At 39.3% G+C, this 25,184-nt stretch overlaps 1 protein-coding gene across 1 annotated transcript; it reads right to left on the bottom strand.

Moving 5' to 3' along the window:
• Positions 1-484: 484 nt before the first annotated feature.
• Positions 485-25,080, bottom strand: cenpk.L (centromere protein K L homeolog). The gene is given in 11 exon segments (NM_001094884.1): positions 485-1,361; positions 3,281-3,334; positions 5,691-5,826; positions 7,111-7,209; positions 10,319-10,401; positions 11,795-11,841; positions 15,948-16,020; positions 18,559-18,615; positions 20,014-20,151; positions 21,295-21,321; positions 25,026-25,080. Coding segments are annotated over 11 exon segments (876 nt in total). The 5' UTR covers positions 25,029-25,080; the 3' UTR covers positions 485-1,202.
• Between the last annotated feature and the right edge of the window lie 104 nt (positions 25,081-25,184).

Here is a 25,184-nt window from a genome sequence, read left to right as displayed (position 1 = left end):
ACACGTTCCCCCTAACTAAATAGCCTCACTACACCTCCAGAGGTGACCAGCTTTAACCTCAGACATCTGCACTGATGGGACGGTCCGCCCCCAGGAAAATAAGTCCCTTCTTTTGAATTGTTTTAATTCCATTTTTGCTGCCATGCTCATTATGGCTGAACATGATAGGACCAACTTAATTAAAATATATTCAATGTACTTTCAGTTCTTTTGAGCATGTAATAGCCCATAAAGCAACAATGAAACTATTCAGATTCGGTTCGGGATTCGGCCGAACCGAATCATTAGGGGCACGGAGGGAAATCGCGTGACTTTATGTCACAAAATAATGAATTAAATAAAATGTTTGCACATGCAAATTAGGATTCGGATTTGGTACGGTATTCGGCCGAATCTTTCGCGAAGGATTCGGGGGTTCGGCCGCATCCAAAATAGCATCCCTAAATGAAACAGGCAACGTGACCTAAAAATACAGACTAAAAAGTTTTTCCCCTGGAAAATCAGAAATGGGATTTAATGGCAAAAAGTATTTGGCATATTTACAATTCTAAGCGGAAAGTAGTGCAGTTAATTATATACAAACAGGAATAGCAATTGAAATGTCCCTAGGTATCATGGTTTCTCAGGTGAATGATGTTCATGCTGAACTTGTATTTTTCTGGTACATGACAGAAGAATACTTTGTTGGTGTGGAAAGGGTCCAGTGGGAAAAATGGCAACTACTATTGGAGACTACCAAATGGAGTACATATGGTGACCACTTGTTTCTTCATTCAACTCGGCTGAAAATATTCTCAAAACATAACAGGGCTGTCAAAGTGGAGACCACAGGTCTCCATGAGATTATTATGCCCCATGTTCAACATCTCCATGCGAATGTGTTTTATAATAATCTGGCCCCTGAACATGTGATATAATGTCCCGTTCCCTTCCCACTGCTACCTGAGCTCAACAACTTTCTCTGCTCCTGGAGTCCATTGACCAGTGCACAGTGAAATGAAGGACTACAAGGCTGTGATAGGCTGAGGGAACTCCAGGCTGTCACAGTCTAGCATGAACCAGGGAACACCCCCCCCCCCCCAACTGGCTCAGGCACAAACTGCCTAAATAGACATTAAATATAACGTCGTTAATTTGGACCAACTTGGTCTAAAACGTTTGTCATGGAAACGGAATGCCCGTATGAGTGGTGCAGTTGTCAGTCACTGATGAAAAGCTTCTAAACGGATTCTCTTTGGGTCTTCTGGGTGTCTCAGGGCAATGCCGTATCTCAGGAGCATTTCAATGTACGGAGGCCAGTGATGTGGTTCGAGGACAAGATAAGGATCGTGTGGAGTGGTCATCAGTTTGTTTATGAGGATCTGCGATAGAAAAGAGGAATGACAATAAGATTGTTGTTATTATAGTTCATGTAAAAAGCGCCAGCGTATGCAGCAGCAATGTACAATGATTTGAGAATACTGGATATTGAAGTTCTGCAACAGCCAAAATAGCAGAGCTTGCACATCCCATGGCATAAACACTGCTCTTGTGTTTACAATGATCCTACTGTATATTATAAGGACTAGTTTGGATCATTTCTATATCAGGACATTGAGAAAAGTGAGGTCCCTGTGACTCTCAGTGCAGCCTCTGTGGGTCGCACTGACCTGACGTTTGGCTACTCGCCCTGAAGGAGAAACAATTGGTTCCAGCCCAAGTCAGTTTACCAAGACAACGGCTCCGATTTCAGCATCTTTATCGGTTGTCAGGTTCAGTTTGGAAGAAACATCCCTGCATGTCTGATGCTGTGACCAAGCACAAGTCTTATTGGCCTAAGTGCTTTAAATGTCAAATGCTGCAGATTAGCTGAGCCAGTATTAAATCTAGCTTAAAGGAACAGTAACAGCACAAATGAAAGTGTTTTAAGTAATGAAAATATCACGTAGTGTTGCCCTGCACTGGTAAAACTGATGTGTTTGCTTCAGAAACACTACTATAGTTCATATAAAATGGTTGTGTAACCATGGGGGAAATTGAAAAAAAGTCTATATGGCACAGGTTAAATAGTGGATAACAGATAACACCATTATGTTCTACAGAGATTATCTGCTGTGTAACCTGAGCCTTTTCTCCTTTGAATGGCTGCCCCCATTGCTACACAGCAGCTTATTTATATAAACAATAGTAGTGTTTCTGAAGCAAACACATCAGTTTTACCAGTGCAGGGCAACACTGCATTATATTTTTATTACTTTAAAACACTCATTTTTTTATGTTATTGTTCCTTTAACCCCCCCACTCGTGGAACAGGATTAAAAAAGCTTCATTACAGCACCAGCCGTCAGGGTTCCAAGTAGGGTTGCCACCTTTTCTAGAATAAAATACCGGCCTTCCTATATATTTATCCTTTTTCCCTATTAATAACATTGGGATCAACCATCATTTTTACCGGCCAGGCCAGGTGGCAACCCTAGTTCCAAGGTGCAAGTGTATAGCATCAAAAGACAATCATTTATGCATTAATTTTAGCACAGTGCCCTTGCGTTCTTCATTGAGCCCTACAATGCTCAAGGATTATAATTCGCACAACTGCAGGATATATTGAGCAACTGCTGTAGGGATCAGTCTGATTTCTGCATTTCAAGGCAAAGCCATACTGAGACATGGCTATTGTATGAATACAATGTGCAAAGCAGGAATCAGACTCAATTTTGCACTTGATTACACAGTATTCACAAAGGTGCTATACGTATTCCTTACTTGTGTACCAAGGCAATGGTTCAGAGAAACATCAGATGACTCCTCTCTGCTCAGTAACTTTATTTTTTTAAGCAGAGCAACTTCATAAGAGCCGCTGTATCTGGAATGTACTTGCTGCCTTTCAGCATAACAATGACTAAAGACAAAGTGGCGTGACTAAGAGTAATGGTGCATGGCGTGTTTTTCCACCTGCATGATTTCTAGCTGACGGGTGGATGGCAAAACATTTAATATTGACCGTCTGTAGATAATGTTAATGGAGCTGACAGGGCCAGTGTAAATGCAGGTCAGGCGATTATCACTTGAAAATGGATAAGGCCAAGGGGACAATAGTTTGCAGTGAAGAGTATAAGCTTTAACATACAGGATATAGTTGTGAATGTTACTAAATGGTTTTTATATTGGATAAACTTGTATTATTAGGTCTATTGTGCCTTTAAAAAGAAATGGGTAAGAATAGAAAGAATATTAACCAACAAATACTGAGTAGACAACACAATCATACAGACTATCAGGAACCATCTAGGGGTGAGAATACCTCTAAAATTTCATGTAACGTCATCAGCTGGACAGATTTCTTCCCAGATTGGCCCTAAAAAATACAGAAAAAGCAAATGAACAATATACACAATATTTTTCAATATACTGTTGCATTCCAGTCACCGGCTTTATAACATAAAATAGGATATGAGACGTAACCTATGTGTTTGGTTACCTTTAATTTACAGAAGTGATGGGGGTGTGATATATAATATATATAACATTTCTTTCCATGCACTAAACAGCTAGTCAATGCCTGTGTTGCTCCTCATTTGCCTGGGAGAGCAAACACACCAACAGAACTTGTAAATAGGAGCCGTACATATGTAAAGGTTGTTTAAAGGAGAAGGAAAGGCTAAAATCAAGTAAGCTTTATCAGAAAGGTCTATATAAATACACCATAAACCCTCAAAGTAATATTTACCCACACTGATATGGGACTTATCCTCCAAATGCGATTAAACAATATTAGATAGCCAGGACCATGCAATTTAAATTAAAAAGCGATATTTATTAACACCATGCCAAAATTACTAAAACCTCTTGACAAAGCCGCGGGTAGCGGCGAAACAGCTGTCGAGGTACAGCGCTGCCAGGGGAATTCTTCTGCTCTCCTTCCCGGTGGGGATGATGCGCACCAGAGGTACAAGTGATATCGGAAGACGGATGTGAGTATGGACTGTTGCACAAACCGGTGTGGGAGGTGATCTGCTACGGTCAGTAATTTTCTTATTCGGTGCAGCAATCGCTGCAGAGCGGTGGGACACATACAGCTACATAGTAATTGTTATACCACCATACCATTGGAATCCAAATGTCCACCGGATGTATTTAGGGGATATCCCCTTCTCTAGAGCCCACGTCTTTGTTATCCAGAACTGTACTATTTTGGGCACCAATGTGTTAACCCCACACCGGTTCCGCCTCACATGCCGCTCTACACTTGTTATCCACAACTTGAACTGGACTAATCTCCTTTTCTCCATCGAACTAAGCACTTCATTGGTGTTTCATTTCAGCTGTTGTGATGATCTATTGCTCTCCTCAGCATATGAAAGTTTAACCACGGTCCTCGTATGGATGGGCGCTTTTGACTAGAAGCGGGTTACAATTGATACTCAGTGGAGGCTCGGATTCAAAGCGTGCACGCAGCCTCTCATACTACATTGGACTGTTTATTAATACATATTTAGGAGGAATGGGAACCCCACCCCCCAAGCAGCGCTGCTTATTTTAAATGGTTTTAGTAATTTTGGCATGGTGTTAATAAATATCGCTTTTTAATTTAAATTGCATGGTCCTGGCTATCTAATATTGTTTAATCGCATTTGGAGGATAAGTCCCATATCAGTGTGGGTAAATATGTCAATATAAATTAAATGTGGACACCTCCTTTATGCGGGCCGTTATTTGGCCATTACCAATTGTAGGTACCTTGCTTGGGCTATATGGATATTTCCCTCAAAGTAATGCTGCTCTGAGTCCTCTGTCAAAAGAAACACCACATTTCTTTCCTTCTATTGTGTACACATGGGCTTCTGTATCAGATTTCCTTCTTTCAGCTTAAACCTCCAGGGCTAGGGTTTGAGCATGCTCAGTTTGCTCCTCTCCCTGCTGTAATCTGAGCCCAGAGCTATGAGTGAGCAGGGAGAGACTCAGACAGGAAGTGATGTCACACCAAGCTAATATGGCAGCTGCTCTCCTAAACAAACAAAGAGCTTCTAGAGTTGTTTACTCAGGTATGGTAAAGCATTCTGCAGAATAAATATAGTGTTAAATCTTGCACTATTGCAGTTAATCTGTTGGCAATAAACAGCTTCGGTAGCTTTCCTTCTCCTTTAATCCATTTATTATCTACAGACCATGGAGCAATGTCGGGGTGGGGCTGAGAGTGAGAATTGGGGTGAATAATCATTTGTTGTCCTAGATACTGTACACTTGAAAGACCAGCTTGAAGGTGGGTAAGGGTTATATTTGCAGAGAATATTTCATGAGCTAGGGGGGCCCTGACCAATTGAAGTCCTGACAATAGGTTGGACCTTCAGTGGGGGCTCAAACTGAAATTTTTTGTCAAGCACTGTTCCAGAGTATGACCAGAAATCCTCTGCCATATTTAAAAGTACACATTTCTGAAAGGCCACATCATATAAGGATCATATAATATAAGTATCATATAACATAAGGATCATATAATATAAAGATCATATAATACAAGGATCATATTATATAAGGATCATATAAAAGCTATGATACACAGCGTAGTCCATTGCTCCTGCAATCCTTAAAATAGGCTGGTGTAGCCGAATGACATTTTTTAGTGCGATACACTTCACCAGCACTATACACTGTGGAATTAAGAGTCAGGGAGAAATATTAGGAGGCGGAATAGATGAAAAGGCTAAAAGTACCTTTTTCTTTTTACTTTGGTTCTCCTGTTCTTGAGGAAGGGGAAAATGCTCCTCTAGAAAATCCCCCAGTGCTGATAAGAGTTCCTCTTTGTGAGCTCTCACCTTATAAAGTTTACCTGCAATGTCTTGATAAACCCTTTAAGGAATACAGAAATAAGTTAAACAAGGCAACAGTTTATTTAGTGAACTTAAATATCATAAGTTCATGTTACATAACATTTAGTATGTTTTATTCGAAAGCAACTTTTTAACTGGTCTTTGTGAATTATTTTGTATGGTTTGTGAATAATTAGCCTTTCTCTTCTGACTTTTTTTAGCCGGGAAAATGCCAAATTTTGAGCTCAATCTTTAATGGTACAGTATTTTCATTATTTATTGCTGAACTTTCTTGAAAGGCCCTCTCCTATTTATCTTCCATGCAGATTTTTAGCCTGGTGCCTGGGTGCTAGGGTGATATTCATCTTCCATACTGACTTCATTGGATGACTTTGACGGTCAGTGAGCCATAAGACTGAACTACAGATATTAGAGTGTGTTACCTACATATAAGCCTTAATTACCACAAAGCAGTTACAATTCTAAGTCTGCGGTGCACCAAAGATGTAAGAAATGTAATAACTGTAAATAAAGTAAAGACAACAAAAGATAATGATGAATTGCAAACTGCCTTGAAGCACTGTTGAATAAAACATACTACAACTAAATGTGAATTACTCCTTTAAAGGACAAGGAAAGGGAATTCACTATGGGTGCCAATTTTCCAGGCACCCCTCCCAGTATACTTCATTTTCTGGACTGTACATAGCTGCCCCATGGCACTTCCCTGACATCACTTTACTTGCTCACTGAAACCAGAAAATGGTGGTCCTAAACCAGGACCTTCAACAGGTACAGCAACAAAGTTTGTTTGCTGTTTCTGACGAAGGTCCTGGTTTAATACCGAAACATTGAATAAACTCTCCTTTTTTGCATTATATACAAACCCTGAGTGTTCCAGTCTTTACCTTTTGCTTTTCATTTTTCACTTGGCACCCAGGTCACAGACTCTGTATGTGCCGTGCACCTATATAACTCTGTGTGTGTGTGTGTATATATAATACACAAAAGCTATGAATATCTTGTAAATGATATCCTTATAAACGGTGAGTTCTGATGTCATCAGTTATAAACGGTGAGTTCTGATGTCATTTCTGTCACATGACTCACTAAAACTTGTGTATTATAATAAATAAAGTCCCCCTGCTGCAAAATATGAGGATATTAGAAGTTACCTCGGAGTTCCATGACCTGTATAAAAACACTCGGCCTTCGGCCTCGTGTTTTTATATGGTCATAAAACTCCTCTGTAACTTCTAATATCCTTATATTTTACAAGAGGGGGTACTTTATTCACTATATATATATAATTGTATAAAACTACCTTTTCTCTGAAAATGCAGTAAGTTGGTTTTTCAGCTCATCTTGTCTGGAGGTAAGAGCATCAACTATTTTCTGTTGACCATCCAACCAGTTTTGCTCTCTGAAACAAAAGAAAATAGCATTGTTTCATATATGGGGTCTGGCAGCTACATTGATCAGATTCCTTTTCACTGTGCTTCACTCTTATCTTATACTAGTGCCTGATTCTATAAACACTTTTTCATCCTTCACTATGTCATGCCTCATCCTTTATTCTCTGCTGCCTCTGATTTCTGAATGAAGACCTTACTCTTTCCATGCACTGTTTGGAATTGGTACAAGTTAATTATTCCACAGTCTCTCCCTTAAAGGAATAGTTCAGTGTGAAAATAAAAACTGGGTAAATAGATAGGCTGTGCAAAATAAGAAATGTTTCTAATATAGTTAGTTAGCCAAAAATGTAATATATAAAGGCTGGAGTGAACAGATGTCTAATAAAACAGCCAGAATCCAACTTCCTGCTTTTCAGTTCTATAACTCTGAGTTAGTCAGCGACTTGAAGGGGGGCCACATGGTACATTTCTGTTCAGTGAGTTTGTAATTGATCCTCAGCATTCAGCTCAGATTCAAAAGCAACAGATATGACCCATGTGGCCCCCCTTCAAGTCTCTGATTGGTTACTGCCTGGTAACCAGGGTAACCAGTCAGTGTAAACCAAGAGAGCTGAAAAGCAGGAAGTAGTGTTCTGACGGACATGTTATACATCAAATCACTCCAGCCTTTATACATTACATTTTTGGCTAACTAACTATATTAGAAACATGTTTTATTTTGCACAGGCTATCTATTTACCCAGTTTTTATTTTTACACTGAACAATTCCTTTAAAGGAGAACTAAACTCTAGAAAATTGCCATATTTTATATACTAAACTTATTGCACCTGCCTAAAGTTTCAGCTTGTCAATAGCAGCAATGATCCAGGACTTCAAACTTGTCACAGGGGGGTCACCATCTTGGAAAGTGTCTGTGACACTCACATGCTCAGTGGGCTCTGAGCAGCTGTTGAGAAGCTAAGCTTAGGGGTCGGCACTAATTATCCAGCAGAAAATGAGGTTGGCCTGTGATATAAGCTGATGCTACAGGGCTGATTATTAAGTTCTGATGCTGATTGCACTGGTTTCTGTGCTGCCATGTACTAATCAGCCTCATATTGTGACATTTCTATTCTATGTGTACTGTATATTGTGAGTGGGTCCCTAAGCTCAGTAAATGACAGCAGCACAGAGCATGTGCAGTGAATCAGCAGAAAAGAAGATTGGGAGCTACTAGGGCATCTTTGGAGACACAGATCTTTACTACCTTTACTGCCTTAGACTGGTACAGAAGCCCAAAACATAATGTACAACATTTCTAGCTACTTCTTTAGTTAAGCTTTAGTTCTCCTTTAAACTGTCACCAGCGTGCTTCAATCTGGCTGACTGCCCGAGCCTCTACCTTTAGGGGAATCTGATCTAAGGTAAAAAGTACCTTCCCATTAAGGTCTCAAAGGCAAAAGCATTTACATACTGTGGAGTAAAAGATCTGACTTTGACTGACTAGTAGTGTAATGGTAGACTGCAGAGCAACTGTGTAATTAGAACCTTAAGGGGGGAGATGTGATACGACAGCAGGATAATACTACTTTAAATAAATCAAAGATTATGCTACTTATACAGTATGGAGGCCATATGGGCTGTGTATTACATGTAATACAAATTCCCTGTTAAAAATCGTAATGGCTATGTCATACATAATATATCTCTGGCTGCCTGGTACATTCAGTACAGGTTAAAGTGATACTGACACCAGAAATTAAATCTTTTTTTTTTTTTTTTACATCGATCATAACATTGTCTTTTCATGCTATTTAAAATTTTGCACATAAAACTATTTATTTGCCTGATGCTTTTACATTAACCATCTGATTTCCCATGTTCCTCTATGAGGGAGCTGCCATATTTGTGCAGCAACATGGCCTATAGGTAAATTTTGGGGGCAGATTTATCAAGGGTCGATAAATCAGAAGTTTTAAAATTCCCTATATGAATGCAAATTGGAATGCGAGATTTATCACATTTCGACCAAGGAAACAGTCCTAATTCGAATATTCGCCACCAAAAACCTGCCGAGTTCATGTACAAGTCATCGTCAGAGGTCCGTTGAGCCATTTGGAGATGTTAATAACCTTCCTGACATTCAAGAGAAAAACTCGATCGTACGAATCAAATATGATTTGACTTATCGGGTCGGTACCACTTGATCGAATATTAGACATTCAAAATTTTTCTTAAATAACCTTCCAGTCGAAATTATATTTGAATTAAAAAAAAAAATTCACATGAATTCCAAATTCGACCTTTGATAAATGGCCTCTTGATGTTCATGAATATTTTGAAGAGTAGTTTTTTAGTGTCAGTATCACTTTGATGGGCACAGGAGGAATAGCTCTATGACAAACTAGATGTACAGGTATGGGATCTGCTATCCAGAAAACCCATTAACCAGAAAGTTACGAACTATGGAAAGCCCGTCTCCCGTAGACTCCGCTTTATCCGAATAATCCAAATTTGTAAAACTGATTTTTTTTTTCTCTGTAATAATAAAACAGTAGCTTGTACTTGATCCCAACTAAGATATAATTAATCCTTATTGGAAGCAAAACCAGCCTATTGGGTTTATTTAATGTTTACATGATTTTCTAGTAGACTTAAGGTATGAAGATCCAAATTATGGAAAGATCCGTTATCTGGAAAGCCCCAGGTCCCGAGCATTCTGGATAACAGGTCCCATACCTGTATAAAACAATATCGGCTTCTTTGTTTTGCTTTGTTCATGTAAATACTTACACAGCACACTAAAATACTACATGTATATATTATGCTACAGTTATCTCCTTTATAACATAGATAATGTGAAGTGCAAGTGAGAATCAGATACTGTTCCACTGGCTCTTACAGGTAGTTCTGTTGTGCAGCTGTATGTCATTTACAGGCATTAAACATGTCAAACAATTCAGGTTGGGCGGTCTTCCCTGCATTTCTAGGGAGGTAGAAACAAAGAAAAAGGATCTAGTATGTCCTGACGCCCACATAAGAAAGAATGTATGGTATTGAAGAGATACCACCATGTAAAGTTATGCTTATGTCAGCTACCAGTGATATATTTCATATAATATTAATAGATTTCCTACTTCTCCAGGTCTTTCTTCAATTTCTTGTTCTTTGCTTGGACTGATGAAAGGACCATCTCAAGCTCTCGGGCTATTTTCTCTAACTTCAGGCAAAAATGCAAAAGAAAATTTCAGGTTTTTAGGCATCAGTTGTATATGGCAAAAGCCATAGGCATTCACACAGGTTTCATAAAAGAAAGAAATACAAAACAATGACAAAAAGAGAAAGCAAAAAAAAAAAAAAGATTAACCAATAAGTTTTTTTTATCTACCGACCCCTTGTATAGGTTTAATAAAAGGGAATTAGAGCAATGACACATGCAATTGGTTTTTGAATAGTTTAGCTGTTTGTTCAGCAGCTCTCCAGTTTGGAATCCCGGTCTCTATCTGGTTGCTATGAAACAATTTACCCTAGCAACCAGGCAGTCGATCGAAAGAGAGTCGGGAAGATGAATAGGTTAAGGAAAAGTTGCTATGAACTGGGTATTCTAAAAGTCATTCCTTTAAAGGGGTGGTTCACCTTTGAGTTAACTTTTAGTATGATGTAGAGCGTGATATTCTGAGACCATTTGCAACAGGTTTTCATTTTTTATTATTTGTGATTATGAGTTATTTAGCTTTTTATTCAGCGGCTCTCCAGTGTGCAATTATTGTCATCTGGTTGCTAGGGTCCAAATTACCTTAGCAACCATGCATTGATTGAGAATGGAATATGAATAGGAGAGGCCTGAATGGAAAGATGAGTAATAAAAAGTAGCAATAACAATATATTTGTAGCCTTACAGAGCATTTGTTTTTTAGATGGGGTCAGTGACCCCCATTTCAAAGCTGGAAAGAGCCATAACAAGTAGTCAAATAATTCAAAAACTATAAAAAAAAAGATATAATAAAGACCAATTAAAAAGGAGCTTAGAATTGGCCATTCTATAACATATTAAAGTTAACTTAAAGGCGAACCACCCCTTTAAGCACACGGCTCCCCAAACTGCATTCACACACATATATATATATATATATATATATATATATATATATATATATATATAACCTTGCTTTGTGCTCGTGATGCTTACAGTTAAAATAATCCTCCAGTGCTTCCAGCTTAATGCTAATTTATGCTTTTCATCATTCAAAATGGAGCAGGTCATGTAATCCATTTCTATTTTTATGATCTGTGACATGAGCTCATGGAAAGATGACAAACCCGATGTTCTCTGCTCCACCATTTCCCCCCACAGCCTAAAACAAGCTTAGTTCCCTCTCATATGAATGGCGCAACATGTTCCACGGGATGTTAAATTTAGAACTAAAGCATAAAACAGGGATCTGAAAAGAAGGAGCTCAAGTGCTTAATGTATGACAGGGGGAGATGTATAAAAGGGTTTCTGTGGAAAAGCCAGACTAATCAATAAGTGTTTCAGCAGTGAGAGCTTGGGTCACATTCACCATCTTGCCAGTGACATATTGCGCTTATGGGCAATCCCGGGAGATGCTTACCTCTTCTTTCCCCACAGCTAGCAGAACATCTTGGTTGTCAGATATTACTAAGAAACAAAAAAAATACAATAAATAGTGGTTAATGTTTTGGTGGCCATGGCAACAAATGGACAAAAGGAATCTTCCTCATTTCCTGAGTGTCTATGAAGAACAGCGACCAATGCCAACAATGACTGCACCGGCCACAATGTTGGACATGAGCAAATATATAGGATTTCCAGCGTTACGTCATGTTAGCTAGTAGGCAACGTGTGTTTTCACGCCCAACATTCCAATACTATGTGTTAACTGGATGGGTGCAGAATGGAAAATTGGTTGAAACATCCACGAAAATCATTAAAAAGCATACATTTCGGGGGTATTTATTAAAGGAGAAGGAAAGCTACCAAGGCAGTTCATTGCTAATAGATTAGCCACAACAATGCAAGCTAGAATGCCATTTTTATTTTTTAGATGCTTTTCCATAACTGAATAAACAGCTCTAGACACGTTCACTGTTAGTTTAGAATAGCAGCTGCCATATTTGCTTGCTGTGACATCACTTCCTGCCTGAGTCTCTCCCTGCTCACTCATAGCTCTGGGCTCAGATTACAGCAGGGAGGGGAGGAGGGAGGGAGAGAGGAGCAAACTGAGCATGCTCAAGCCCTAGCCCTGGAAGTTTAAGCTGAAAGAAGGAAATCTGATACAGAAGCAGAGAAAAGTGATTTTTTTTTTGACAGAGGAGCAGCATTACTTTGAGGGTTTACTAGTGTATTTATATAGACTTTTCTGATAAAGCTTAAGGTGGCCATACACGGGCAGATAAAGCTGCCGATAACGGTCGTTTGGACCAATTTGACAGCTTATCTGCCGTGTATGGGGGCTTCCGACGGGTCTTCCCGATCAATATCTGGCCACGAAATCGATCGGGAAGGTTTGATTTTTAACCGACCGACCCGTCGGAGCCCCTTGGCGCATCGTAATCGGCCGAACATTCGAATTACCCCCGATATAGCCATGCCGTTAGTGGCATATCGGGGAAAGATCCGCTCGTTTGGCGCCAAACGAGCGGATCTTTGAGTCTATGGCCACCTTTACCACTTCGAGTTGTGAGTTCATTCGACCTTTGATAAATAATCCCCTTAGTAGAAGGTGAACATTCAAAAGCTCTACAATATGCTAAATACAAAAACATTTATAAAAGCTCCCTCCCCTTTGATAGTGGTGTTAGAGGTACAGTATTCCTACTCCTTGCTAGAAATGACCCCCAGGTTATAGTTTCCATCATATAAATACCCCTACCCTTGGCACAAAGTTGCAATTTCTTTGAATTACCTCCAACCTCAGCTGGAAAATCATTTAAAGTAACCTTGTTGCCAACACCTTCCTTGGCCAGGGAGTAAGTACAGGTATAGGATCCGTTATCCAGAAACCTGTTACCCAGAAAGTTCCGAATTGCAGAAAGGCCGTCTCTCCATCATATCCGGATTTTTAAAAACAATTCCTTTCTCTCTGTAATAATAAAACAGTAGCTTGTACTTGATCCAAACTAAGATATAATGAATCCTTATTGGAAGCAAAACCAGCCTATTGGGTTTATTTATTGTTCACATGGTTTTCTAGTGGATTTAAGGTAAGACGATCCAAATTACGGAAATATCCATTATCTGGAAAACCCCAGGTCCCGAAATCGCCGTAGTTGCCTCACAAGGAAATTTTGGGCTATTTCGGAAAGCCGAAAGGATCCGAGTCCCATCCTGCCGGCGATTTACATTCTAGCCAACGGGAAGATTAGTTGCCCGAAGAAGAGGCGATTTGTCACTGGGCAACTAATCTCAAGTAGTCAAATGTGCCACCACCCTTATTATTACAGAGAAAAAGGAAATCAATTTTAAACTTTTAGATTATTTGGATAAAACAGAGTTTATGAGATAACTGGTTTACAGATAACAGATCTTATACCTGTACTAACTTTACAAAATTTGTTATGTTTGGTTCCACACACAAACACACACATACACATTCACTACGGTTGCAGTTTATGAAAATACACTGGAGGTGCAAGGGCTGAAAACATGTGAATAAAATGAGAATGATACCAGGATGAACTGAATACAGTTTTATATGGTTTAACACCAAGAATTCAGAATGTTTTGGGACAGCGATAGTATATTTACATCAGAATAAATATTTTGGAATTATTTAAGGAGGATCTATAATTTGCAGCAAAATATATGTATTTATGTGGTACTTTTCATTTTTTTTTTAGAACACTGCAAGTCTGTTTCTTCTCTTATGTATATATTTATATTATAGTAAGAATAAAAAGGTGGCCTGTCTCATTCCTGTGAGCAGTTAATCCAATGCCGTAAGGAGGGATGGAAAATTCACTTCCGTTTTTCCAAAGTCCAAGGCCTCAGACCCCAAAAGATATACAGATATCTAAATGACTGGCTTGTCGGTGGTAGTTTCCACTTCATGTGTTAGGAATAAGCCCACAATGAGAACTCACCGTGCTATTACTTATGTTTGCATACAAACAGCATGGCAGTTAAGGCTATTTCAGCTTCACCAATATATTTGTCTAGTTTAGGCTCATTTGCAATTACATTTTTTTTTAAAAAAAAGAGAAGCTAAATGCATAAGATTTGTTTCTGTCCCTGTATAAAATGATCACCTTATTTACAGTCACTTCATTTTTTTAGAAATATTCAGTACAACATACTGGCATAGGTTATTCTGCCCAGGGAGCCTTGTTTATCTTCACGTTTTTGTTGATTCACAAATAGGACCTACCATACTATTCCATTCCAAAGGAACTCGTTAAAGGGGCAGTGTACCCCCCTTTTTTAATCACTGGTCCAATAGAAAAACATACTGAACGTACTTTGTATCTGTTGTTCAAATTAAGAAATATGGATTGGTTTTTGTTATTACTTGCTCTAAAAAGGCAAAACATGAAACAGTAAAGTCACATTCTACTTCCAAACATTAGAAAATGATCAAACCCTACCTGTGATTTACAAAGATTTTCTTGACCCCTCTCAAATATAGAAATATAGAAGCTCACCAACTTGGGAAGAAAAAATCCTGGCAATAACTTATCATTGGAGCTAAAGGGAAACACTTGGCTTATAGCTAATAGATCTAAGTATGTCAAGACTCTGGGGACTCACATTTATTTGAGTTAAAGAGCTCAAGGGACCCATAAGTGATTGAAATACTACTACTCAGAAACACTACTATTGTTAATATAAATAAGCTGCTGTGTAGCCCTGGAGGCAGCCATTCAAGGGAATAAAAAGCTCAAGTTACACAGCAGATCAGCTCTGTAGAATATAATGGTGTTATCTGTTATCCACTATTTATCCTGTGCCATACAGCCTTTTTTCAATTTCTGCCATTGCTACACAGCAGCTTGTTTATATGAACTATAGTAGTGTTTCTGAAGCAAACACATCAGTTTTACAAGTGCAGGGCAACACTACATGATATTTTTATTACTTTAAAACACTTCAATTTATTTGGTGTTACTGTTCCTTTAAGTCTCAATACCCTATAGCAGAGAGTTCAGGGGGTCCACAAGGACTGCACATTTCCTATCTGTGTGCTGGTTAATCCTACCTAATAAAAAAAGCAGCCTACAAAAAAAATGTGTGTGAGTCAGGGGATGAGCTAAAGAATGTTTTATAGAGGGATAAGTAATCAAATGAGAGCAACGAGGAGGGAGAAATTTGAGAAAACACAAGTTGAGAATGCAGAGAAAGATATGGGAATAAATGAGAAAGAAAAATTGAGAAGTCAGGCAAGGATTGAGATAGATTAAGTTAGAGACACACTGATAAATCAGTACAGAGAGAGCAGGATGGACTCTACAAAATATATAGTGGTGACAATGTTGAATAGAGTAAACGGGAAGGAGAAGAGATGCACTCATATGCTATAAACAAGAAATTATGCATATGAATTATACAAGGTTTGGGAAAGAGTTTGGATAGATGAATGCTAGGAGAAAATAACCTTATAATAGAGTCCAAACTGAGAGATACTATTCTGACGTATGTAATTGTAACAATGCAATGGACCAACCAATGGTAATCTGATGACATTCAGATGGAGTAATAAAATGCTGCCCCTTACACAGATGCTCATCACTACAGTTTCTCACACTTACTTTCAGGTGTTCTCTTCTGCCACTGTTCATATTCAGCAGTGAGGGCTTTCACCTGCATCATCAGCAAGTACAGCTAAAAGAAATATAAACCAATCATTACAATGGTGGAGTCCTTTCCATGTGTTTACTGTATATCTAGCCTAAAAGTTACATTCACTGTTTCATAAGGCACAATTAACTTCATGTTCATTATTATTACTATGATATAGATGCCTGCTACCCTATATAAAATGCATTTAGCTATCATATTCACACACTTAGGGGCAAATTCACTAACCGGCGAAAATTCGCCAGCAACAGCTTTGCATCGATCACAACACTTCGCCAAGCGTAAATTCGCTACAACAACGCTAATTCACTAAAATGCGGAGTTGTGTCCAGGGCGACGAACGCTGGCGAATTTTTGCTAGCGTTACTTCGGCAATCAAAGTGAAGATGCTCTAGCGTTGGCTAATTTGCATATGGCGGGAAATGATAAAGTTGAATGGACGTATATGTTGCAGCAAATACACATTACAAATTACATTACACAAGTCCAGGGAACCTTTATAAAGAAAATATAGTTGTTATAATGCCCTACACATGAGCCCACTGTATAGTTTATGTTCCATATGTTAGGAAATATATAGGGGAACCTAGTTACCCAAAAAAAAAGGACTTTTGCAGGCTATCACTCTGAAAAAAGGAAAAGACACCAGCATTTTTTGGGACTTAGAAATGTTTTCCACTAAAAATTGAGGAAGGTCTATGCACTCCATTGCACTTCGCCTGGTCTGAGCTGGCGAAGGCAAGTCTGGCGAAAGAGGTAACGTCCAGTAAAATCTGCGGAGTTATGTCTATTCGCCAGGCGATAGAGTGTGAATGATTACTAGTGCCTGTCTCTTTCGCTAGCCAAGTTACGACTGCGCCTGTTAGTAAATCGGAGAAGTGCCTGAATGATGTCATGTTGGTGAATTTTCGCCAGCGTTAGTCACTTCGCCCTTTAGCAAATCTGCCCCTTAGTTCTGCTCTACTTGGACAGCTCCTGTTCGTTGCACCAGCCTGGGGAAAATACTTAGCGACAGGAATTGAAATGTTGAAATCAATAAAGTATACCTTTAAAAAAAAACTGTGCACATTAAGTCTAGATTATAAAAATAAATAATCACTATAGATTATATCCATAAATACTCTCTAAAATATATAGGGAGTAATATATAGCATATTGTAAAATATATCTCGTTTGGCACTCCATCCCTGTAGGCCCTCAGCCTCCTGACTTTGACCATCAAATTTCTCTGTGACTTTTAATATTCTTACATTTTACAACAGGAGGCACATTTTTTTTGTAACACACAAGTTTGCATGAGTCATATGATGATATCACTAAGCACTGTTTACAAGGACAGAATTTGCAGAATATTCCTGGATTTTGTATATTGTTCTTAGTGATGTGATCAGTTATAAGCTGTAACTGAAACATGCGCATTAGTGTAAATAAAGTACCCCAATCGTAAAATATGAGGTTATTATAAGCATGCTTACAATACCCCCATATTTTAGATCAGGGGTACTTTTTTTTCATAATAAACAAGTTTAAGTGAATCATGTGACAAAAATGACATCACTTTTAACTGATGACATCACTAAGCGCCGTTAATAAGGATATTATTTACAGGATATTTGTGGCTCTTGTGTATCATACAGTGAACAATGTACCCCATATTTTAAAATGTAAGGATAATATAAGTCACAGAGGAGTTCCATGACCATATAAAAGCATGAGGCCAGAGGACAAGTGATTTTTTACAGGTCATGCAATTACTCGGTGACGTCTAATATCCTCATATATCACATATAATATATTATAATACACAAGTTTCAGTGATTCGTGTAACCTAGAACAGTAAGCACCAATTATAAATGATGACATCACTAAGTAACCTTTAAATTTCATGACCTGTGTAAAAACACCATATACTGTATGGTCATGGAACTTCTCTTTGTATTCTAATAGCTTTACAATACAGCACTATCAGTGCTTAGTGATATCCTTTGTGCTCAGCAGTTGGCGTGTGTTGAAACATGGGCATTGCAAGAAATAATGTTGCCCTTACATTAACCCTTTGCATGCTGTAAGCTACAGTGCTGACACGGAAGTACTAACATGCCAGTGCCGTAGATTCTACACTTTCAGTTTACATGTTAGCATCCATGTAACCTGGCTAGCAAGCAAAGGGTTAAAATACGAGTTTGATGACCTGTGGAGAAATGCATTCCTTACCTGATTTTTAAACCTGACTGCTAGAAACCTGGTTAAGTTTTGGCCAGATATTGGTTAGGCAGGGGGTCCGATAACCATTTAACACTGCGATAAATTGGTTACCTGTGTATGGACAGCTTTAGAATAGCCTGATTTTGTATAAAGTTTATGTGACCCTGGGCAAGTCCCTGGTATCAAAAACCGATTGTAAGCTCTGCTGAAAACTGATAAGCAGCAGCTAAACGCATCTGTTTAATAACGAAAGTACTGCTCATTTACAGAAAGAGCTGATCATTAACTGAGAATTTCTGTTGCTTTCTAAGGTGGTTGTCCATTACTGCCGATTTATAAATGAAAGAACAATCTCACCTGCACATCTGTCTCAGGCAGCGTTTCTGGTCCCGACATTGTCAGTTTGCTTTGGCACTGTTTGCAGAGCAGACAGAATAGTTATTCTTAATTAGCCACATGTGTCTAATAAACACTTAAACATAATGGTTACAGTAAGAATACAGTTTCACTTTATAATACTATAAGCACTGCTGACCTATATATTGCATATATTTAGCTCATCACGCTATACTCACCGGCATATTCTTTATCAAGCACTACAATTCCAGAATAAAAAGAAATATGGGAACTTCACCCAAAAATCTGATTGTTACATAATGGAAGTTGATGCAATTCTAAGTAACTGTCACATATATATCAAAATGCTTTTGCCAGTATTGCTATTGAAAGTATTTGCTTCTTCCATCCTGATCCATGGTTCTCACTCTATAAACTATTATTTATTATTATGCACAATACATTTCCCCCTGATTTTACATTTTCCTGGATTTATACCATTTTTTTCTGGTCCCCTGAAAAACGTAAAATGGGGGTTCTACTGTGTGTGTGTATATATATATATATATATATATATATATATATATATATATATATATATATATATATCACAATATAAGGCTAATACACAAATAATTCAGAAACCAGCAAAATTAGTAACAGAACTTAATAATCGAATTTAATAATCAACCCTATAGCATCAGCTTATATGACAGGCAAGCCTCATTTTCTGCTTGATAATTTGCGACAAACCCTAAGCTTAGCTTCTCAACAGCTGCTCGAAGCACACTGAGCATGTGAGTGTCACTGACACAAAAATCCAAGATGGGAAACTCCTGCGACAACTTTGAAGGCCTGGATTAATACTACAGAGATGCTGGATCTTTAGGCAGGTTCAGTAAGTTCAATATTCATTTTTAGGGTTTAGTTTTCCTTTAAGACTAACACTGACTTAGGACGTTCTCCTAGTGCAGGTCTTGCGCAGAGTAAAATCACAAGGTGCGCAAGACTTGTGATACATTAACACAAAACAAATTAACCTTCTGGGTATCATGTGACCCAGAGCACGTGAATAGGAAATTTGCGTTGGGGCACACCTACGGACAGGGGCGGAACTACCGGGGGAGCGGGGGGTGCGAGCGGGCCAGGGCCCGCACCCCCTCAGGGCCCCCCGGCAGTCCACGCGCCATGCATATTCCGGCCAGTTCCGGGTTTACGGAGGGGGGCGGGGGGCAGGCTGCGCATCCTGCGCCAGGGCCCGCCCCCTTCTAGTTCCGTTTCTGCCTACGGAGAGTTAATTCGATAAACAAGAGCTTTAGAAAAGAGCAAAGCAGAACTAGTAGAGAGCATGCATGTCTAGAAAATGAACGTTCTGTTATTTCTTTTGTCAGTACTGCAGTATATCTTTATGTTTTAGGTGAAATGCAGTGCTCTGTAGGTCATATTATCAGTTTAATTCTAGAAAAGTGCACTGACCTCTTCCATTTGTTTCCATATCGCTTCACACTGTTGCAACAACTCTTCCCTGGCTTCCTCTGGAGCTGGTGATGTTTTGCTTATATTGGGTGGGAGCTCATGTTGATATCCTGACATATAGCGAGCCAGTGTCTCTGCCTGCAATCAAATTGGTATTTTAGAACAAAATACAGGAGATTCTCTCAGCACAACTAGAACATCAAGCAAAAGTAAACAATCTGGTCACGTTTTGCTCAGAGCTGTGGAGTCGGAACATGGAGTCAGGAGCAATTTTGGGTATCTGGAGTCACAGTCATCAAAAATGTACAGTCTCCTAATAACTTTAAATACAAGCACTGAAAATAATCAAATCAGATTTTAAAGCTTCTATGAAGGAGGATATGGCAGAAGCAATTCTGTTTCTAAGAACAATAGTTTAGTTTTGGATTGTATTTAACAGCTAATCTACAGCTTTACGCCAGGTTCAGTTAATATATAAGTTGTTTTATGTTTTCCAGTTGTGTTTGGTTTATGTAGTTTAACTTAGATTTTGTTTTAGAATTACCAAAGGATATGGTTTATATTTTTGAGCTTAAATACAATGGTGTTTTATCTGATATCTGCTAGGTAACCTGTGCCTTTTCTCCTTTTTTACAGCAGCTTGAATGGCTGCCCCCATGGCTACACAGCAGCTTGTTTATAACAACTATAGTAGTCTTTCTAAAGCAAACACACCAGCTTTTACCATTGCAGAACAACAGTACATTATATTTTAAATACTTTGATACACTTTCAGTTTCTGGTTTTACTGTTCCTTTAAAAAGAGAGGAGTGTGAGTCGGAGGATTTATGTACTGACTTCACAGCCCTGTTTTTGCTATGATAATATTAGCACTGTGTAGCTAAGCAGAGATACTGTGTATGCATACATTTATGATCTATACTCAGGGTAGGGAAAGGAGTTTATGTCTGAGCAGAAAGTTAGGGGACTCTGATATCAAGCAAATATACAGTAAGCCTGGCTTGAATCTCACAAAATGACATAAGCAGCTAAAGAAATGTGTTTGTGGTACTGGTCCACCTATCAGCCTATAAAGACAATGGATAGTCGTCTGCTATGGCAAAGTATGGGTTACACAGGAATCTAAGTGTTCAATTGGATAATTATTATTTGAAATATAAATTCTTTCTAATAGTTCTCTCCTTGTCTTCTTTATTGCTTGTGACTTACATAATCCACCAATAGCAGTTCTGCTACAATACCATATGTCTCAGGCATTACATCTCTGGATATGTAACTCACCTCTTTCAGAAGTTCATCTTGCTTGTCCTGGATATGAGAAAAAAAGACACATTAGAAAAGGGAAAGGATGAGGCATTTTCTATAGCAGAAAACCACACAAAGGGGCAAACAATGTGTCGTCCCAAGCACTATATACAGGCAGTCTCCGGGTTAAGTACGAGATGAGGTCTGTAGGTTTGTTGAATTTGTATGGAAGTTGAAACAAATACATTAACTTATTAAGTGCAACTTAGACAGATGTTTGTCTTAACATAGTATTTAATTTTACCTTTCTGTGCATATGTATTTTTACCTTTCTGTGCTCCGCAGTAGACAACAGAGGAGATTGGGCAGGTGCTTTATTAAAGCTAAATGCTAATAAATGTCAAACAAACCATAGTATGTTACTTTAACAGCCTCTGTTTGTAAGTGTAAGTCAGGTGTATGTAACTCGAGGACTCCCTGTACTGTATTGTGTAAAGGAATGCTGTAAAAATACTAGTCCCTCCAAAACTTCTCATCCCTCCAAACTGAGCTCACTGGCTTGTGTATTGAGCCCTGCCAATGGCCTGCCTGTCGGAAACCTTATGAAAACTCCCCAGATATCTATCGCGCTGGTTTAAAAATCCCATCATTGGTGTTCTTGTTGATATGGTCCTCTTGTGATGGTCTAATTGTTGATTCAGGAGCTGAATGATAGGACCAGGCTTAGATCCATTTGTTTGGCGACCCCTTAAGATGTATATACCCTGCTTAAAGATGAAGAAGTAGAGAAGCGGGAACAGGCAGTAACTAGTTGCTTAGTATTCTAGTTGCACTTTTTTGGTTGTTATTAGTGTTTGTGCCAATAAAACCCTAATCAGCTAGTTACTGCCTGTTCCTGCTTCTTTACTTCTTCAATTTCAAGTCTATTGCACCGTGGGTGGGGTGCTTATAAGACCAGGATATAGTTTCCTCCGTTGTAGGACTTTCTTTATTCTTTTATACCCAGTTAAATTTGGGTGCCTACACTGTTGAGCTAGAGGGTGCCCATCAAAGGAAAGGTATATGACCTTTAAGTTTGTGTTCTCCTTCATGCTCCTACTTACTTGCCTGGTTCTGCTGATGACAGTGGCATAGAGCCGGTGTGTTGGCAGTGGGAAGCTGTAAAATACTCTGATGTCAAAGGCTACTGGCACACACAGGGTTTTGTCTGCTGCCGCCATTGAGCATAAAAGAACAGTGATCAGAGCAAAGCACTCCTGCCCCAGCTCTTAATGTTATTAAATTGGTTGTTCACCTCTGAGTTAACTTTTAGTATGATATAGAGAGTGATATTCTGAGACTATTTGCATTTGGTTTTCATTTTTTGTGTTTTTTGAGTTATTTAGCTTTTTATTTAGCAGCTCTCCAGTTTGCAGTTTCAGCAATCTGGTTGCTAGGGTCCAAATCACCATAGCAACCATGAACTGATTTGAACTAGAGACTGGAATATGAATAGAAGAGGTTCGAATATAAAGATGAGTAATAAAAAATACCAATAACAATACGTCTGTGGCTTTACAGAGCATTTGCTTTTTTAGATGGGGTCAGTGACCCCCATTTGAAAGCTGGAAAGAGTCAGAAGAAGAAGGCAAATAATTCAAAAACGATTAAAAAGAAATTACGAAGACCAATTGAAAAGTTACTTAGATGTGGCAATATACAAAAAGTTAACTCAAAGGCGAACCACCCCTTTAAATTCACTCCAAGTACTCCAATTCATTTTTGGAGTTTATAATCTTTCTGTGTCATTAGACAAGAGCATATCACTTGGCTAAAGTGATTCATGTAGCTGAAATATTTTTCGCTAGTGCTAAACCTAACTTGCCCGCACCCAACTCAATACCAACATGGCTCGCCACACCATTTTATATACCCGTGGCTGACCCACTTCCATCTCTGACATCACTGGACGAGGGAGGGTATTTAAAAACCAGCGTCAAGCTTAGTGGCGGAACTACTGGGGGAGCAGATGGACCAGGGTCCACACCCCCTCAGGGCCCTCTGGCAGCTCATGCACCGATGAAGCTGGCCGGAAAATCGCCTATGGAGGGGGCTCGGCCGATACTCGCAGGTCGGGCAGGTTCGGGCTGACCTTGCACTCCTCTTCGTGGGTGGTAGACGGGTGCTCTCCCCATCTGCCACCTTCAAATGCCGGCTTCCAACTTTATAGCCTATCTATAAAAGGGCAGGTTAGTGTCGGGAAAAACCTGATCCGCACATCAAGAACATCCTGCACCCGGGCTGCCACCTGCTAGTTATGTTACTGGCCCAGCTGTTTCAGCCATCACAAAAGTGTGTGTGTGTGGGGGAGGTTGGAAGGGCTAGACCAGGACTGGACTGGCAATCTGTGGATTCAAGCAAATAGCAGAGGGGCTGCTGTAATTGACCATAGACAGTCATTATTTATTGGGCTGACATACCTCCCAACTGTCCCGTTTTTAGAGGGACAGTCCCTTTTTTGACAGCTCAACCCGCAGTCCCTCGTTTGTACTGGAAAGTCCAGTTTTTCTCTGCACTGAACAGCCAGAAAAAGAAACAAAGTTTCTAACTAAATTGGCTTTTGGCAGAGTTCCCAGAACAGCCACAGCTGCATATAAGATACTTTTGTAACAATTTCTAGATAAGCAAATAAGTCATTGTAACAATAAAAGATAACAGGTCCCTTGGGAGAATTTAGACTCACAGCTTAAATGGCAAGTCACCTTCATTAGCAAAACTGTAATAACTGGAAAAAAAAACTCAGAAATATGTTCAAACTGTCATAACCTGCCAAATTTTGTAAAATGAACATGGTAATTAGGGAAGTGGCCACTAAATGGGCGTGGTCACAAACATTCTCACCAGGCATCAACTTTTTTGTCCCTTCCCAAATGTTGGAAGGTATGGGCTGATGGGGAGCTGTTTGGGCCTCTATGTACATAAAACACCAGGGCCAATTTAGATTCTCAGTCCAGGACTGGGAAATAGTGAGGCTCTGGAACTGCCCAGGACTATTCAACCAACATTTACTTGTCCTTTATCGTGTTGCAATTCCCCAAATGTAATAAAAGGTACAATGTCTACCCAGATGCCGTTCCCCATAGCAACCAATAAGATGTTTGATGTTAAACAGGCGACCAGCTACCTGCTCATTGCATACCTCCCAACTGTCCCTTTTTTGGAGGGACAGTCCCTCTTTTGACAGCTCAACACGCAGTCCCTCATTTGTACTGGAAAGTCCCTCTTTTCTCTGCACTGAACAGCCAGAAAAAGAAACAAAGTTTCTCACTTAATTGGCTTTTAGCACAGAACAGCTAACAGGTGCAAATAAGATACTTTGTAACAATTTTGAGATACAAAAACACAGTTTAGATAAGGAGAAATATTTTCAAACTTTCATAACCTGCCAAATTTTGTAAAACAAACATGGTAATTAGGGGGTGTGGCCACAGAAAGGGGTGTGGTCAAAAATTGCTGCGCTACGTGCGGAAAAAAAAATTTTGTCCCTCTTTTTACTTCCAAAATGTTGGGAGGTATGTCATTGGTAACACACGTTGCACCTATTAGACAATAACCTCTCACTGACTACAACAAGAACATTTAACATTGAGACAAATAGAATAAGACGCAGGCAGAGCCCAGCAGCAGGTAGACTTGTTATTGTGCCACCACATGGGCATCTGCCACTGATACAAGTCCACAGGGTCCCGCATGTTTTATAGGCTCAGAGCGAATCACTCTAACGTTACCATAGCGACAGGCTGTTGTTCTCCCGCTCCGTCCGCTGATGTCACGATCCCGCGCTCAGTACAAACCGTTCAGAATTCCTCGGCACGTCTGGATCCTATTGGCTGCTAGAAGAAAGTGACATCATCAGTATCGCGCCCAAAGCGCGTCGTGGGTTTATG

This window comes from Xenopus laevis, chromosome 1L (genome assembly GCF_017654675.1).
Source record: "Xenopus laevis strain J_2021 chromosome 1L, Xenopus_laevis_v10.1, whole genome shotgun sequence".
Taxonomy (NCBI): Eukaryota; Metazoa; Chordata; class Amphibia; order Anura; family Pipidae; genus Xenopus; species Xenopus laevis.
This window is presented reverse-complemented; position numbering and strand designations above follow the sequence as displayed.